The sequence below is a fragment of the Panicum virgatum genome, chromosome 3K, assembly GCF_016808335.1.
Source record: "Panicum virgatum strain AP13 chromosome 3K, P.virgatum_v5, whole genome shotgun sequence".
NCBI lineage: Eukaryota > Viridiplantae > Streptophyta > Magnoliopsida > Poales > Poaceae > Panicum > Panicum virgatum.
Genome location: NC_053138.1, coordinates 61,435,090 through 61,453,817, shown reverse-complemented (window position 1 = coordinate 61,453,817; position 18,728 = coordinate 61,435,090). Strand labels below are relative to the sequence as shown.

The following is an 18,728-nucleotide window of genomic DNA, read 5'->3' as shown; positions in this document are numbered from 1 at the left end:
GTTTTCGGTCATATAGAGTAACAAGTGGAACATGATGATGATAATACTGCTGGTTGATTAAATGATTGCTCTACCATGTTTGTATAGAGTTAGATGCAAACTTAGAAAGGTTAATTCAACTAGAATATGGTAAAGTTAAAATCTGAAAATAAGGATCAACTCTTAGTGGCGTTTTTGGCAAAACAAACCCCACCAACCAAAAAGCCTTGCATGTCTAGTTATCGGACTATGTTATATCCGGTGACGAGTATGTCTTGCTGAGTATTAGTATACTCAGCCTTGCTTGTGGCACTGTTTTCAGGTACTAACATCGAAGATCTGTTTGCGAGTCTTATTTGGCCGTGTACCTTGCCTCCGGGCTGGTCTGTTGAGTGGGATGGCCCTTCAGCTGGTGCTGACCACCCTCCCACTGAGTGACGTTTTTCATACAGGCTTTATCGATGCGTCACACTTTTCGCTAGTAGTTGTTTATTCTTTCCACTGCAATAATAAGACTTGAATAATTTGTGTAGTTCGGACTTCTGTAGTACTTTTCTACTCTGAACATGGTTTGTAATAAATTTCCTTTCCGCTGTAATCACTCTGAGATGTATGAAATGTTCTATGTTGTAATCTCTGGGCTCACCTTCGTGTGAGCGTTGTCTGCTGATCCTGGAATAGCGTGGCTTTAATCGAGGCTTCACTCGAGGAACTACCGGTGCATGCCGATTTGGGTCAGAGTTGCCTAGAAACGAAAATCAGTGAACCTGGGCCCAGTTAGTTTGGGTGGTTCTGCCACAAGTACTTGACGAGGGTGGTGGGCTATCGAAAGCGTGGGGGAAAAGGAGCAGTACGAATCTCCCGGCTGAACACACAGGTGCCCGGAGGCTCCGGTGACTCGCCCTATCATGTTCGGGGTCGAAACGCCCACCCCGTCGAGGGGTGTACTTCCTGCCATTGATGATGTTGCGGGCGTCGCCGTCGCCGGCATGTCCACGCGTGTCGTGGAGTCTTTCTGATGCGGTCGTGCACTGAGGGTGCCTTCGCACCGTGCACTGCGACTGCCTTTCCCTTCCCTCATGGTGGAGTGTGCACCAAAACCTCGTGGTCCTGCCGTGCAGTCCCACCGGCCTGCTTCGAGACTATCGAGCGCATGCGAGACGCAGAGCACTCGGCCTGTTGCATAGCAGCTTGCTCGATGAGCACCTGTGCCTCGCGGTGCAGGTTGCAACCCGAAGTCGTCGATGGCTCGGGCATTGCTTGGAGTAGGTAGGCCGCAGCGACGAGTTTTTCGCCGGCCGTTTTCAGTTCCGGAGGTTTGTCGACGTTGTCATCGGCAAGGATCCACTCCCGGGAAACGCGTGCCGCCGCCTGGGCATGTGCGCCATACGCGGTGCGCTGCTGCTCAAGTGCGGTGCGTAGCTCCTATGTCTGCCGACGCTGCTCGTCGAGCTTGGCTTGAAGCTCCTTGAGCTGCGCCAGCTGTGCCTACCGCACCGCCGAGCTTGACGAAGAAGAAGGGGTCGCGGCCGGCACCACTGGTTGGTTTGCCTGTGCGTCTGCCCCGCCGTTCCCGTCATTGCCCGGAGCGTTGTCATTTTGCCCGTCCGCGAGCTCGGCCATGAAGTACTCCCGAGTGGGATCGTAACCCCCCTCGCTTGAGTCCTCGGAGCAGGTGAGGCAGTAAGCCACCGCGAGCTGGAACGAGCGAAAAGTGTCGGGGTCGCGGACCCCGGAGTAGTCCTCGGCCTCCTCGGCCGTGATGTTGTCCATGAAGAAGCTGATGTCGTCGGCGATCGAGCTCGCCGTCTCGGGGTAGGAGTCGTCAGGAGATGATGCGATGAGGTTGCGGATCAACAGGAGGTGATGACCCGGCAGATCCTCGTACTTCGGCAGGACGAAGAGGCGTAGGTGGCAGCGTTGCGCATCCCAAAGGGAAAGGGCGACGGCGCAATCGCGCCCCCCTGGGAGGCACTGGTGCTGCAGTCGATGATGGTGCCGGCGTAGATGACGAAGCGGTGGCCCCGTCGGCCGCGACTCTGAGCTGCGACATGGCAACCTCAACCCACGTGGGGGAGCTGAGGTGTGCCGCCTGGCACCGCTCCATGCGCGCTTGTCGTGAGTGCTGGCCCGAGCACCCGTTGCGCCGGGCTAGTGAAGTCGGAGTGTCAGGGTTGCGTCTGGGCGAGAGGAGTTCCATGAGGTAACCGCTGCCGGTTGCTCTAAACTCAAGACTCCCGAACCAAATCACGTATCCCGCTGGGAGCGGATTCGAGGCGCCCATGGGGAATGGGTTGGATCTGCTCGCCATCCCTGGAGATCAAATGGGAACAAAAGAGAAAATATCACGCAGCGCCCCTACCTGGCGCGCCAACTGTCGGTGTCCTAACCCGGCGGGCCGGACCCAACTAGTGATGATGCTGCGTGTTCCTCGTCCCAAATATTGATGCAAGAGGCAACACAGTAACACACAGGTTTATCCTGGTTCCGGCCGTGGAGCCGTACGTCCAGCAAAGGAGTGTGCGAGAGCACTGTACTGTCTTGCACCGGGGTGCCTGTAGTAAGGGTTACAAGCGAGGCGAAAGAGGGAGGGGAGCTCCCAAGTCTTCTGCTAGAGGAGGAGTTGATTGAGGCGAGTGCCAATATCGGGGCTCAGAAGAGCGTATGTGCTCTGCGAGTAGTGCTGAGCGTTGTGTTCTACCGAATGGGCCGACCCCCTTAAGGGAAAGCCCGCCTCCTCCTTTTATAGACACAAGGAGGGACGGTGTACATGCACAGGGGATCGTGGAAGTCGTCATCTTCTCCCCGAATCGCGAGGGTGCAGTGGTCGAGCACTGTGGGAAGTACACTGTGGGGTATGGCGCCGGGCGTGGCAGTCGTCCTGGGCATCGTCCCTGGTCTTGCGGAGATCGCGCCAACGTCCTTGCAGCTCCAGCGGGCGGCGTGGTTGTTGCTGTGGGGGTACTATCTTCCAGGCGTGGCGTGGCGGCGTTCCGAGGGTCCTAGGACCAGGGTCTTGTCCTGGTCAAGGCCGGAGCCGCTTTCGAGGGTCGCGCCCATGCCGTTCGAGGGCTTCGCGGAAGAGAAAGTACGAAGGAGGTATGGGGAGTTGGCAGTATAGTAGCTGGAGCAGTGCCGAGCACGTCTTGCACTGCATCGCAGGTTCCCACAGTGTCGCCACAGCGTCCAGAATGGCGAAGTAGTGACCGAAGTTGGCGGACAAGACTCCGGTCACAGCCACTGTGGGGAATGGCGGCCTGACGCCGTCAGACCCGGGCGCTGTGGAGGAGTGGTTGACATTTAATGCCTTCGTATGGCGGGCGGGTGAGCGGAAGGGCCGTTTGTCCTTTCTGTCGAGGGGTGGCCTCGAGCGAGGCGGAGACGTTCTGCTTTCTCAAGGGCAGGCTCGCTACCATCGAGCGAGGCGGAGGCGCGGTCGAGGGCTTCGGCGGGGAGCCCTCGAGCGAGGCGGAGATCACCCCGCGGGTCCGAGGGGGTGCGGATGGGCCGCACTGCATACGTGGGCCATGTGTTGGGCTTCTTTGAGTCATTTCCTTTCTTCCAGATTGGAAAGAGGCTGTAGGGCTTCGTGGGCCCGGTTGCCAAACACGTGTCTGCGTTTTTAGGGTAATTTTAGTCTCCTAATTAGAGTGCCCCTAATCATGGTACCCGACAAATACCACCTTGCTCACATGTTAGTTTTGTGGTTGAGCATAATTGTTGGTGATATATTGGAATTTGACATTCTTTTTCTTTATAACGATACTCTTTAATTCTTAATAAAGCTCCCCGTGTCACAAAAAAAAAGGAGAAAAAAAAGAGCCAAAATGAAAGAGAAACACTTTCGAGTGCAAACTTAATATTTGACGTGCTTTATTACATTAATTAACTTACTTCGCTAGTTTGGTTGTCATTTTACAGACTTATTGCACAGTTACAGACTGAATCCGGATTCAGAAGTGCAGCCTGAGTTGGCAGGCAAATCAGAGAGGCTTATTGTCCAGCCACCTTTTAGCCATAGTGAAGCATTCTTTGGGCCGATTCCCTGGAGCAGCATGGCGACCACCCTGCATAAACAAAAAAAAAACCATGTTACCAATACGACCCATATGTAAATCATCTGGCTGATCTCATGAAGCTGAATTGAGAGAGAGAGAGAGAGAGAGAGAGAGAGAGAAACAAAAAGACAAACCTTCACTGTCGCGAAAGTGAGATTGTTCGCATATTTGATCGTGAATCTGGCCAAAAAGAAGAAGAAAAAAGGTGAATTCTACATCAGTTCAAGCAAAAATGCAACAGAGGAACGAACAAAGGAGACTGCAAGTGTTCCATCCTTGAAAATATGAATGGAAGATGATGGCGCCACATGTTGATTGAGAGAGGAGCAAAGCGAGAACAGTAGAATTCAAGGGATTCAGGAGATGACTTAACCCTGCAGCCTGGCCATCAAGGTGCCACGCCCTCCAGTCATCAACAATGGAGAAGTTGAAGGATCTTATCCATGCATGTGTGCCCGAGAACGGTATACTTAGATCATGGTCTCCACTGCACCCACAGTACACCACTAAGCATGATGTTCATGGATGAAGATTTCGAATAGCATATGTGAACTTAAGAGATAGATGCTCCTACTGAAACATCATGCTTTCACCTGTATACCAGAGCGCGGTAACCCCTGGTGGTGAGGTTGAAGTGGTACTTTATGCTGCTCGGAATATCGTAGGTGTAGGGAAAACCTGAACGCTGGCACCTAACCCATTCCTTCACTGTTCCCTGTTCATTAATGCTATCCTTTTGTCAGTAGAATCTCAGTCCCAAGAAATTCAGAAAAGAGTCATTAGCAGCTGAAAAGTAAACAGAGAACTAATAAGCACGGATTCCTTAGTGTTGCAGAGCGAACAAGCTGGTGGAGGCAATTTGTGCTCTGACGAATGACGAGTGCAAACTAAAGGCTTAGAAGCAAAAGATAAGGAAGTGCTTTACCTCCTTGACCCCAAGGGCAGCTCTAGTGGCATTGTCATTTGCCCAAAAGTAAGACAGGTAGTAGCGGTATTCCTGGGTTCCAAAGAAGCAATTTCAGGCAATGGTTTGTGATGAACAGCAGAGATCAATATTTTCATCACATTGATCTAGATTTGCATGAAATTGACAATCGACACGATGATTATTTGAAGGATAAAACTCACAAAACAACGAAAAGAAGGTTCCGCAGGTGGGTCACTAATCCGATAGTAGTGTTCCTCTGCTAGGGACTTCCTCTCTAAAGCATCTCTCCTCGGATTCGGTGAATCAAGGGGACATTTCGGTCCCAGTATATCTTTGTGGTCGACTTCTGACATGAGCTGTGAAGAGTGAAGACATGATAAGGAACTGATAGTCCAGTCGATGATGATAGCCATTAATTCTGAAAATTAGCACAATAGATGAACCTTACATTCTGGATAGTTTGTAGCACGTCGGCGCAGAGCTTGTTCGTCGGACTCACATAATCCCCATTGCAATTTGCCACCGCAGCCTTTGACAGATGAAAGCGAAGGAAAAAGATTAGTCAGCTGTCATCCAAGTAGGCAAGTAGATCTGAATGAACAAGAGTGCTACCTCGTACTGCTGGTCAGATATGATTCCATGCGAATGAGCGTACGGAATCCGAGAGTTGGTGTCGACCTTGTCTCCGGTTACAGGGTTGCCGACTATATAGCCCTGCATATACAAAGAAACAGTCAGTAGGGACGGCGAGTTCTCCGGTTTGCCGATTCGTGTGCTAGAAATTACATGCCTTGAGATTGATCAGTGGATGATGCATTCCTTCATTTCCTGGAGCACAGAACATTCATCGGCAGAAAAGAACAATGGCACGGATAAAAATTTAAGACCAAGAGCGAGTACTCTTCAGGACACAGGATCAGGTAGGCATATGACAGGGGCGGGGAAAAGAACAAGACAAGGGGCTCTTTCTGAGCAATCAAGACTAGACTTTAAAATTACCTTCTGAGATATATTGTGCAATAACGGGCACCACCATTCCTGCATACGAGTCGCCAGCGACGTAGAAAGGGTTTGATTGAAGACATGGGTGAGCATCAAACCACTGCACAAACAGAACTAGCAAGCTTTATTTTAACAGGCACATTTCTCTTTTTTTTCCCAACTGATGGATCAACGAATGTACTCCACGCCTCGCTGCGTGTTCTTTCCAGACCTTCCTCAGGAACTCCACGACCTGCCTAGACGACGAGACGTCCCCGACGTCGTAGCCGCGGGGGTCGCGCGCGTACGAGAAGCCTGAACCCACGGGCGAGTCCAGGAAGATGATGCTCGCCACCTGAAATCCATCGATCGACCAACCAATTGGTCATCAACGATTCACCACACCAAATCGAAATTTCTTCCATGTGTGCATCACTGAAGAATCGCAAGTTCTCACCCGTGTCCAGGAATCCGGGCTGTAGACCAGCCGCGGCAGCGTGCCGTCGTAGGGTTGGAGGACGAAATTGATGGGCCCGATCTCGTAGGCGAGGCCGCTGAAGGCGGAGCACCGGGGCCCGCCGGTGAGCCACACCAGCACGGGGTCGGTGCCGGGGCTCCGCTCCGACTCCACGAAGTAGTAGAAGAGCTCCGCCCCGGCCTCCTCCTCCCCCACGCCAACGTACCTGCTCTCACACGCACGCACGGTAAGTGAATCGAACCAGAGAGCTCGAGCATTTGGGGGGAGTGGAGGGGAGGGGGATCGGATTACCCACCCTGTCTCCAGGTAGAAGGGCAGGGGGCCGGGGAACCCCGGCAGGCGAGTGACCACCGTCGCGGCGCGGGAGAGCGGCGGCAGCTGGAGGAGGAGGAGAAGGCAGGCGAGGAGCCGCGTGTACGGCGGCGAGGAGAGACGGTGGCGGCGCCAGAGCATCATCCGGAGAAGAAGAAGAAGAAACTTCGTCATCGAGGGCGAGGCCGATCTCGGGGTCGGGATTCGGAAAAGGCCTGCTCACCTACGGCGGGCAAAGAGAGAAGGCAGCGAGGAGTTGGCGGCGACGCCCGGCATGGTCGCATGGAGCCGCCGGCAGCGCAGTGAAGAAGGCCATGGCGACGGGCGGAGAGGGGCCCCGCCTTGCACAGTGTGGAGTGTGTTGGTACCAACTACCAACTACCAAACGGCCGCGGCGTAAACGACGGCGGCCACCGTGGCCAATGTTTGGTTCGTAATGGAAAGTACTCAACGAAATTTATTTATGAAATTTTTTCACGGATGAGTATAATTTTTTGAAACGAATCTAATGAGTCAAGTTCTTTTAGGATTGGTTACAGTGATGCTATAATAACCGCACCTAATCATTCTCTAATTATGCGGTTAAAAATTTTATTAGCTACAGCACATGATACAATACTATAATTATAAAAATTATTTTATAATTAGACTTCATTTAATACTTTAAATTAGTGATAAAAACAAAAATCTTTTCACCTCTAACCAAACACGGCCCGTGTCCGGCCGCCTGCCGACACTCCAGCCGGGATCGACGCGCCGCCGCATCCGGGTCCAGACAAGACAACAGTCAACGGGGAGGCCATTTATTATGTCATCATAAAAAAATGATAGCTGGTGGAAAAATGGGCCTCGCGGGCCCAGAGTTGAAGCAGGCCAGGCGTAGCAGAAGCCAGCATTCCTCAATTTTGCAGCCCACGGCGTTTTTAGGCTCTATTTGGTTACTGGATCCAAATTTTAGTCTAGGCCGAAATGAGTCAAAGTTCCAAACGCGCGGGACTAAAATATTGATCTGTTCTAAAATTTTGGTTTTTTGAAATGAAGGAGGAGAGGTGCATCTAACAATTTTTAATAAAACTGTCTAGAATTTTGGATCAACTAAACGCACAACGGCAAAAATTCTAGACTGGACATCCAAAGTTTTGGAACCCAGTAACCAAGGCCGGCCCGCATAGCCTCGAGGTCTGGGTGTTTCTTTTTCTCGTTCGATTCGAATGGGCTGGCACCACGCTGCAGCATCGGATTCCGTGCAAAGGTGGAGGAGGAGAAAAATTCATATTCATCAAATCGAGTTTCTAAATAAATTCCAATTACACTTTCTTATGGCGGGATAGGACCACATCTATTATATTATTAAAGGAGTGTTAAAAGAAGCCATCACGTTCGCCGAGAGGGTCTAGAAATTCCCACATTAATCTAAAAAAGAGAAAAATTTGCACCGTTGGATTTTATGAAGATCTAACGGTTCAAACTAACTCAAGAGTTCATATCAAATACGATTAATAAATAGCTAATTTCGGATTTAAAAAATTAAGGAAAATTAAGACATGGCAAAGAGTCCATGCTGAATACTATTAGTAAATAGTTTAATTCGGAATTTAAAAAATAAGGAAATTAGGGCTTAATCAAAGAGTCCATGTTGAATACAATTACTAAATAGGAAAATTTTGAATTATCAAATTAAAAAAATAGCATTACCACTAGATAAAAATTAATATTAGCTGAATAGCTAAATTTAAAATTAAAAGTATAAATTCTATTATATTATTAAGGGAGTGTTAAAACAAGCCACCATATTCGTCGAGAGGGTCTAGAAATTCCTACGTTATTCTATGACTGTTCAACTGTTGTCAGTTGACTAATTTTTTAGTATGTCATATTGTTAGTACCTGTTAAAAGTTTTGCAAACGGATTATGGGTTCTGTACTATTGAAGAAGAGGGGGGCATGGGTAATACGAGAGCTTGATGGAAAAACATTTGTTTTACAATTAATCTGGACTGTTAATACCTCTTTGCAAAGAGATAATGTTAACTTGAATTCCTAGGGTCGCAAGCAACAGGCTGGCAGAGGGAGCCTCTGACACGATGTGCCCCCGGTGTCGTGGCACTGCCCCGACGTGAAGGGATATCGAAGATGGATGGACGGACGATTTCGTGATGATGATGGAGTAAAGAAACGCGATGAGATGTCAAATACGATTAATAAATAGCTAATTTCGAATTTAAAAAATTAAAAAAAGGACATGACAAAGAGTTCATACCAAATACGATTAGTAAATATAACTTAATTTAGAATTAAAAAATAAAGAAATTAGGACTTAACCAAAGAGTCCATGTTAAATACAATTACTAAATAGGCAAATTCGGAATTATAAAATAAAAAAAATTAGCATTGGCACATGACAAAAAAATTATTATTAGCCAAATAGCTAAATTAAAAATTAAAAGTATAAAAAAATTGACATCAAATATGATTAATAAATAGATAAATGCAAGAACTAGAATAAAAAAATTATTGTTGATATGTTTAGTGATTATGAATCATATTAAGAAGAAAAATAGCTAAATAAATAGTATCAAATGCAATAATAAAAATCCAAGTTTGAGTTTCATGGCAAATAAATTTAATAAATACTCCAAATTAATGAAGATCTAAATAGTATTTGTGTATATGATTTACACCATTCGATTTAATGAAGATCTAACGATCTAAATTGGACAAAAGAGTCCATGTCTAATTTAATGAGATACAATATTTTAAACTACCAAAAAGTGTGTGTATCCAATTAAAGTTAAATACAAGGTCTGCATGACATAAAAACTCATGTTACCATCTATGTCTCGCATTAACCTTTCTTAAAGATGCAAAAAAAATAGCAGTAGCATAAGCGTGACAACACGACCATAGTTGTATTGTATTGGTACTATTGAAAGAGATAATTGCTTTGAAAAATCTTTGGAACGCCCTGCACTACGACGCGACCATAGTCTTTGCCCAAGATTTCGAATCACAACTTTTTGAGTCTCAAGAACGTCCTGCAGTACATGCAGCTACATGAAGCACACTGGATTCTACTCAAAATCATTGCCGAACTCAATCAATCCATTTCTTCTGGAGCAACCAAACGTCAAGATAGGGACGAAAAAATAATGATGATGCGTAGAGTTTCACATATTGCAACCTATTGCAAGACCATTGGCACCTTATGATTGTAAGTGTGGGCCAATGAACACGCAGACGAATTAATGTGAGAGAAATATCCGCTAAAGAATCAATGCTTTCTCCAAACAAGGATTATCATCATAAATATTGCATATTCTTGAACAACTTTAGTTATACAAACTAATCTGATGGTGGTCAACAAAGAATTATAATTCTATGGGCATATAAATAGTTCCATACAAGTAATAATCACTGGGATAAAGGGTAAAGCACCGAAACCTACAAATAAATGTGACTATTATTAGATCACTCTAAATAGATGCATGGGAAAAATCAGGGAGTTAGTCATGTGAGGAATCAAATAGCATAGATAATTATTAACATTGTTATCCCCATCTAATCTTCTATAAGTACACACTAGGCATGGAACACAAATGTGATCGATACCTCTAAAGAAGTATAGAGAAAGAGTAGAGAAAAAGATAAAGAAGCACCAAGATTGAACGGGTAAGGAAAGTAGAAAAAGGAGAATATAAAAAAAGGCAGGAAAAAAGAGAAAATGAGGACAAAAGAAAAGGACAAAAGTGAATTTATTGGTTTAGTCTATAAATAATATCATTAGAATGAGAAAAATATTAAATTATAGCCATGTCATGTTGGACATTTGACATCTTTCATATATTCATGAAAAAATAGAAGAAGCGGTTCTATCGAACGGTTTTCAAAACAGTTCTATATCCATAAAAAAAGCTGCCCCATCAAAGAAGCCACAACTGAAGTTATTTTAGCCACAGATACAGGCCTGAAGTCCTACTAATCTATCTCAAAGTCGATTGCCTACAGTAAAAAATCAAATGATTCAAACAAATATACGTTGTCGATGCTCCTCTTCACTCAGAAAAAAACCCTGAGGCACAATACTAAACAGGAAACTTCAAATATACCGACGAACAAAATAGAAGACAGAGAAATCAATAAAATTTGCTAGAGAAAATGAAAAATAAAGAAAAGAGTTAGAAACAACAACAAAGATATATATGGAACTATCTATCACCGAGATGACAAAACTCTAAAGTAGATCAATATATGCTGTCATATGGGCTAAAAACAAATAAATTGTGCAGTAACCAAAGTGGGAAAAACAATAATAGGTTCGGTTAAATAAAAAAATTAAAACATATATGCATTAACATAACACGCATATATATAAGTTTTGCATAACATTTATTTACCAAAGCCAGCAAGAGGCCTCAACTTATTTTTTAACATAACTTTTTTTTTGTCTAATCCATGATCATTTTTATTTCGCTCCGATGATGAGTCAGGTCTAGATCTGCTAGATGCTACTTAAGTGCTCTAACAACTACACTAGATATATTTTCGCTAAATATTAATCAAAATATTGCAAGATACAAATCGAACTCCAACATCTAAGTTACAGATTGTTGGCAAACATAACTATCAAATACTGAAAGGACCGTGATGTCGCCTAGAGGGGGGTGAATAGGCGCACCTACAAATTTTTACTCAAACGCAGCGGATAAAATTCACTGTCTGCCAAACCCGGAACTTCCGGGTTTCAAATCCGGAACTTCCGGATTTGGGCTAGACAGTGGGTGAACTCGGAACTTCTGGGTTTGTCAATCCGGAACTTCCGAGTTCACTCAGAACAGAGTGAACACAAAGAGTAGTGCTAATAAATGAATGTAAATTCAAACCCCAATTGTAGAGTCTGCTCAGAGAAGTTCCTTGAGCAGGTTCACGCAGATCCTGCACAAACGAAAACACAATATCTCCAAGACACAAGTGTCTAATGGAGAGCTCCTCAAAACCACAAAATAAAAGTAAATGCAATGAACACAAGGATTTGTTTTACCGAAGTTCAGATTCACCCCGTGCACCCATGTGTGAATCCTAGTCTCCGTTGAGGAAGCTTATATCGACTCCAAGGTCAAGCTATCTCCTCCTTCCACTATATGACCATGCGCCCTCGTGGCACAAGATCGGTGCTGCAATAAACTTGCCGCTGCTCACCACAATTCTTGGAAGCTAGCCGGCGACGCCTAGCCGTCTAGGAGGCTTCACCTCCAAGAGTAACAAATGCGAATCACACAAATCACGGCTAATCTCAAGTGCTCAAGGTTTGCTGTGCTCTCTAATGCTCTCAAGCATTCAACTCTCTCAACCCAACTCAAGGATATACACTAATCACACAATCTCACAAAGAGAGGTTGGGGAGAGCTCAACTATGGCTACCAAGTTTCTTTGGACGACCAGCAATCAACAGAAAAGAGCCTGGAACAGCAGCCCACCAAGGAGGGGGCTAAGGGGTATAAATAGTCAGTCCCAACAAAACTAGCCGTTATGTGACAGTTAGAATCCGGAACTTCCGGATTCTACAACCCGGAACCTCCGAGTTTTCAAACCAACTAGCCGTTAGTACCACGTGTACCAAATCCGGAACTTCCGGATTCCAAATCCGGAACTTCCGGATTTGCCCTGACAGCAGAGTTAATATGTGTTCTTGAGGCTTTTGTGTCTCTCTCAACTCACATGGGTTACTTGAGCACTGAGACTAAACCAAAGACTATTGTGATGCATCCCTCTTGATAGTACGGCATACCTAAACTCAAGATCAAAGATAAATTACATTTCAACTTCTTGAGCTTCTCTTTTTCATCCTATGCCGTGTGTTGATCAATCACAATCTGAGGTGTGCATCCAACTTGGCTTCTTTACTTTGAGCACATCTTCCTTGAGCTAGTGACCTTGAACCTTTATCCTTGAATGAAATCCACTTCTAATTTAAGTCACCATCTTCACAACAAGATTCTAGAAAGATTGATACTTGCCAACATGAACACCACACATGACCAAGATTCTCCAAGTTGAACCCAAGGAACGTTTCGTCACCCTAGCATTGGTTCCTCGGCACAACCACAATTGCCCTTCTCCAAGCTTAGTACCTAGAAACCCATTCCCGAATTCCAACTCTTCATCCTTGCATCACATATAGCTTCATGTAGGCTTGTATCACAATTAACTTACAATGAAATCTATATTTGATCCATAAGCAGTTTTTCTTCTCTAATGAATGACACTTGTCAATATGAAATTCTCCATGTCTCTTAGAATTCTTGGACTTGATCATTATCGGTTTTTTTGCTCATGCCAAGCCTTTGCTTACATAGCCTCTAGAAACACGCCTTTCGATCACATCCATTTATCCTCAAGAGCCCTCTTGAACTCACATTGATTTTGCCATTACAATGAACATCATTTCTTTCATGCTAGCTTGATCATCAACTATCTCATACATCCCTTATGACAAGTTTCTCCAATTGTGAGACTATGCCTAAGCATATACCTTTGTCTCATTCACAATACCTTGGCTTGTCATTTTGAATTTCACTTATGTCAACAAGCTTCATTTGGATATACGAATAAATTCTTTATCGTTGATACATATCCCAATTTCCATGATAGCTGTTGTTTGTTAACATTCTCATACTAGAACATGTCATTCATCTTGTCATATGAGCATGTGTCTTGAATCTTGATTCATTTCAACACATAGATTTCAATTGTGATAATCAATTCCTACTCATATACTCAACAAGATAGTTAGCCCTTTAATCGTGGTGTCAATCAATCCACCAAAACACACTAGGGGCCAAGATGCACTTTCAATCTCCCCCTTTTTGGTGATTGATGACAACACCGGTTAAAGCTTACAAAAAGATATAACAAATATAGCTTTTGAATTTTCAGATTTTGTAGGAGCTCCCCCTTACTGTGTGCATTGAATGGAATTCAATCAATTTGGCCTCAAATGCCATTTTGCACATATTCATAAGAAAAACAAAGAGCTCCCCCTAAATCTTAGCATCCGTGGAGTGCAAAACAAATGTGTGATCAAATAATACATGATGCATATGACAGATATCTCACACAAAAGCAAGATAAAAGAAGTATGTCAGTTCTGTCAGTCCAAACCCAGAACCTCCGGGTTACAAATCCGGAACTTCCGGATTTGCCAGGCAGAACTGGCCTAAAAACAACAAAACATCATTTCATCACCTTTTATCACACTAACAAGCATAACATATTAGTTTAAAGCATCTAAACAAGGTTCACCACACAATATCACACAATACAATTTGTTCTCAAGTCCTCATGAGCTAAAACGAATTTATTACATGGCATGTGGCATCCCACACTCAAATCCGGAACTTCCGGATTTGGAAACCCGGAACCTCCGGGTTTGCCTGACCAGAAACACTGAAGTATGAGTAGAAGCTTTAATCTTCAATAATCTCTCCCCCTTTGTCATCTATCACCAAGAAGGGCCTGAGGGGAGTTTTTCTGGAGCTTCTACTACTGATCATCATCCTCATCGTCTTGTCTTTCATCTTGCCTACTCGAACCTTGGCCGGCATCACCAACCTGGTGATCAAACATCCAAGCACCATAAGCATCGAACCCATAAGATGGAGGTGGTGGTGGAAACTGAGGAGCCTGAGGCATGAAAGTGGTCGAGGGGTCAACAACAGTAGGATTAACATAGGATGTGGTGCCACTTCCATAGAGCTGCCCCCAATAATCTTCTTGCTGATATCTAGCATTCATTTGCTCCATAGTTTCAGGCTCACTTTGATGTCCTTCTGAGCCAATGGGTGAGGGAGGATCATTGGGCAACATGGCTTCTTGCAATTTCTTTAGCCTCAAAGTGTCTTTCTTCCTCCTTTCCCTCTCCTTGTGCACCACATCATTTGTGGACTTGCACATCCCAAAAATCATGTTGAACATCTTTCTAATTGGAGAGGGAGGCTTTTCCCAATTTTGAGATCTAGAGCCACCACACCTAGAATAGGAGCGAGTAGGGACATGTGGTGCACTAGGAGCATGTGTAGGAGCATGTGTAGGAGCATGTGGGGCTGTATCACCATCACCTGGAGCTGCATCTTGCTCTCTAGATGTAATAATTTCAGCAAGAGTGGGTCCGGGGTGTGAGTCCATCTTGACATCAACAGGAGGATGTTTGTAATCACACTCAAATCTTTTGTTGGTCTTTTGATCAATCATGAACATGAGATAAGCTCCAAAACCACAACACTTTTGAGGTGATTCAGATATGGACTTGATTTCCTCCCATATGTAATCAAACACACTGAACTCTGGCTCACTAGGAGTTAAAGCATATAGCAAATTCTTTCCATATGACGATATATTGTGAGCATCACCCTCTCTTGGAGCAAGTGTCTTCCTAAAGAACTTGTTAAGATATGCATAAAATGGAATTAGTCCTTTAGGCCCCCCAAACTCTGACTCCCTGCCAGGTAAGTACATGCATTTCATTTCCTCTTTGGGAAGAGGAGAGCTAAGGTGAAGTCTAACTCTTTCTGCATCAGCTCTCCCAAATCCAAACATGAATGCAAACTCAGCATAATTAATTTTATACCATTTTCCTTCTGTCATCCAATGGACCCATCTCATATCATCATGTGTTTCAAAAAAGCAAGTGGCATAAAATTGAGCAATCACTTCTATGTTCCAATCATATTGAAATGCCATGATTTTGTATATGTGCTTAGCCTTGCATGCACTAATGATCTCATTAAAAATTGGATCTCCCATGCTTTCAAGTTTTGGCCAATTCATAAATTGAGAGCGTGCCACTTTGTATTTCTTGCTAAGAATTGCACTCACATAGAAGTCTTGATGAAACTTGGTTTGAAATCTATAATCAACACTTCTTCCTTTCTTAGCACGCAAAGGATTCTTCAATCTTTCTTTTCTTACTTTGTCTGTCATTCCCCTCTTCATGTAATCAGTCATGATATAGTCATGGGGAACACTTGGCTTTCTCATCATGACTCCAGTCACAAAGAGTGGCTGACCGGACTGTTGTTGCTGCCCCTCTTCTTCCTCTTCTTCATCGGGTTGAGCACTACCACTGCCAACTCCATGGCCACCACTGCTGCTGCTGCTGCTCATTTGCCTACCACTTCTTTTTGTTCCATGGGGAGGTGATTCATGATAATTTGGATCACTCTCCTCCCCATCATCACTAGAGGTGTTGTTTTCCTCCTGAATTTCTGGCTCATCTGCAATGTGCAAGGTGCCTCTGGAAAGTTGCCTCATGGATCTTCTTGTCCCAATGGGAACATTAGGATTTTTGCTTCTTCTCCTCAAAACAAATCTTTCCTCATTTGAATTATCTGTGAAAAACAAGGAGGAACCTTGAATTTAGGACTGGAATGATTTTGAGTGAAAGAAACCGATAATTTGGAAGATCAGAGCTGGATTCCAGTTTTCTGGGTAAATTCGGAACTTCCGGATTTGAAACCCGGAACTTCCGGGTTTGCCCAAAAAACCCTAACTACGAGCATCAACAGAATCGACCATGGAAACATGATTCTTTTGCTAGGGATATCATCTATGGTCTAAATGTAAGTGTTCTACCAAAGGAATCGAATAGTTCAATCCTAGGTAAAGAGATCGAGCAAAAGAAATGATTTTGTACCGTTGCTCATGGTGAGAAGGGTTTGAAATCGATTCCGGAGGGTGGATCCGGAACCTCTGGATTGAAATCACCAAGAGCCCACCTTTGCCCCTTAAAACCCTTGGTCAAATCCTTGAATCGCCACAAAATCGCCTCTCACGAACAGGGAAGTGTCGGGCAGTGTGTGAGAGAGTGAATGAGGGGTGAAAGGGTAAGTCACGGGCTAAATAGTGATATAATTGTTGAAATCCGGAACTTCTGGATTTAAAAACCGGAACTTCCGGTTTTCACAAAACCCCTCGGACTTGACTTGATTTTTTAGTGTATTTGCCCGAGATAAAAGTAAGTTCCAACTTCTTGAACATCCATAATAATTTTGGAACTTTATAGCCATGGAAATTTCCCAGAATTTTTTAGGTGAATATTTTTACCCACTTGAATCCGGAACTTCCGGGTTGTAAACTCGGAACTTCCGGGTTTACTGCTGTTCCTGGGTAAACTCCAGAGAATCCGGGAGAAATGCCAGAGTATCCGGGCCACCCCAGAGAATCCGGGCTGGAACCCAGAGAATCTGGACTATTCTCAGAATTGGGCAAAATATCTCAAAAGTGTTGATAGAGTTTGATTTCTAGATGAGAGGGCCATGACAAGAGAAATATTTTGATATTTTGGTTCCTTTGTCTTAGATATCCATTTGAACTAGGAACCTAGGCTTGAATTTGATGAGAGATACCATTTCCAAAGAATATACCCCTTGAGATGAGATTGGAATAGATCCTATGGACTTGAGAGAGTCTTGTTGCTTTGTGGTTAGCCAACAATCAAACAAGTGTAACTATAACCACAAGGCAACTTGACATGGTCACAAAGACCAAGAACCAAAAGTTTCCAAACAGCATACAGCCTAGCATACTACTTGGGTTTTCGAAAAATCTATCCTATAACATTCATGTATCTAGTAACTCAAGTTAAGTAACGTTCTTAACATATTTGGCTCATACCTCACAACAATTTAGTTCTTTTGACACTAAGTCAATTTCAAAAGAAGGTATCAACCAAATATCTAAAGTTACACTAAATGACTTTGAATTACTTGATACACAACATGCACACACTAGCATGTAGAGGGCCTAGATGCAAAACATAAATACTTGACCCTAATAAAACATACATTGGCCCTATAGGTTCCATGTCCTTCATAAGAGAAGGATCTCACATACATGGCTTGCACATAATCATTAAATACATAACTTGAACTCTTTTCTTTCGATTAAACATGAAAAGCTCAGAAGCCCAAGTAAATCACATTAGTAGTACAAGCCCTAGCTTTGTGCTTGATGATTCTTTAAATGTGGAAGGCAATGAATCGTCAAGCAGTAAAGCCTCATAACATGGACTAAGTTTCTCAAGAGTGAATAATGCACACATATATATGGAGGCAAGTATATGTGCATCTTTTGATCGATTAAGACCAGATGATGAACTGGGGGCGCGCCCGAGCCCGGCGCCCTACACCAACCTGCGCTCCATGTCCACCAGGGATGCCGCCGCCGCCGCCGCCGCGGTTGATGCCGACGACGACGGTGCGGCGGCGTCAGGCGGCGCGGTGGTGTTGGTGGGCAGCTCGCGGCGGCGGTACGTGATCAGCGCGGAGCACCTGAGCCACCCGCTGATCGCCGCGCTCATTGGCGACGAGGGGCGGCGGCGGGAGGGCGAGCCCGCCGCCGCCGTCGTCGTCAACTGCGAGGTGGTGCTGTTCGACCACCTGCTGTGGATGCTGGACAACGCCGACAACGACGACCTCCGCACCGACGACGGCGCCGCCATGAGGGAGCTCGCGCAGCTTTACGCGTGCTGATCGGTTACCCTGCTGCACATCGATCGAATGGTCGTCGTCGTTAATACGGACACACACGGTTGATGGTCATTTTGTCAGGTTATTAATTCCATTCGTTAAGCTGCATGCCTCGATCGATCTTCAGTTCTTTTTTTCGCCGTTTCTTGCATGCGCCGGATGTCTAAGATTTCTCGGGCGCCACACTGTTCGTAACTTCGTGTACACGGATCGAGATGAGAGATTGATATGATGCCAGTTGTTGCCTATAGTTTCTCTTGTTTGTATCAGTGACGCTTCTGATGCTATTTGCGTCAGAGACAGGCGGCGTCATCATGTTGCTTAAGCTTGTTTGCGATTGAAGGCTTAGTTTGCTTAACTTCACTGCATATTATTGCACATTGACATTGCTGTATCGATCATTTCTATTTCACTGAAAACTAATGTAAGGTGGAACCGTGATCAACTAGTTGAGGCAGTACAGCTTCAGAT

The 18,728-nt window shown here is 44.9% G+C and overlaps 2 protein-coding genes across 3 annotated transcripts; one reads left to right on the top strand and one right to left on the bottom strand.

The window, feature by feature from the left end:
* Nucleotides 1–3,807: 3,807 nt before the first annotated feature.
* LOC120700095 (serine carboxypeptidase-like 2) lies at nucleotides 3,808–7,133 on the bottom strand. 2 transcript variants are annotated; one of them, XM_039984271.1, is made up of 13 exons: nucleotides 6,720–7,133; nucleotides 6,404–6,629; nucleotides 6,179–6,301; nucleotides 5,965–6,067; nucleotides 5,756–5,793; nucleotides 5,578–5,679; nucleotides 5,414–5,494; nucleotides 5,166–5,321; nucleotides 4,963–5,034; nucleotides 4,631–4,752; nucleotides 4,411–4,524; nucleotides 4,172–4,217; nucleotides 3,808–4,046 (listed from the first exon to the last, which is right to left on the bottom strand). In XM_039984271.1, exons 1-13 carry the CDS (start codon nucleotides 6,908–6,910, stop codon nucleotides 3,963–3,965), a joined length of 1,458 nt encoding a protein of 485 aa, XP_039840205.1. In that variant the 5' UTR covers nucleotides 6,911–7,133; the 3' UTR covers nucleotides 3,808–3,962. The 2 variants fall into 2 exon arrangements, 1 of the variants encoding a protein (XP_039840205.1); XR_005685784.1 differs by having other exon boundaries at nucleotides 4,172–4,524.
* Nucleotides 7,134–17,834: 10,701 nt separating this feature from the next.
* On the top strand, nucleotides 17,835–18,702 carry LOC120701142 (auxin-responsive protein SAUR76-like). The gene has a single exon (XM_039985289.1). It carries the CDS (start codon nucleotides 17,835–17,837, stop codon nucleotides 18,258–18,260), a length of 426 nt encoding a protein of 141 aa, XP_039841223.1. The 3' UTR covers nucleotides 18,261–18,702.
* Nucleotides 18,703–18,728: the final 26 nt, after the last annotated feature.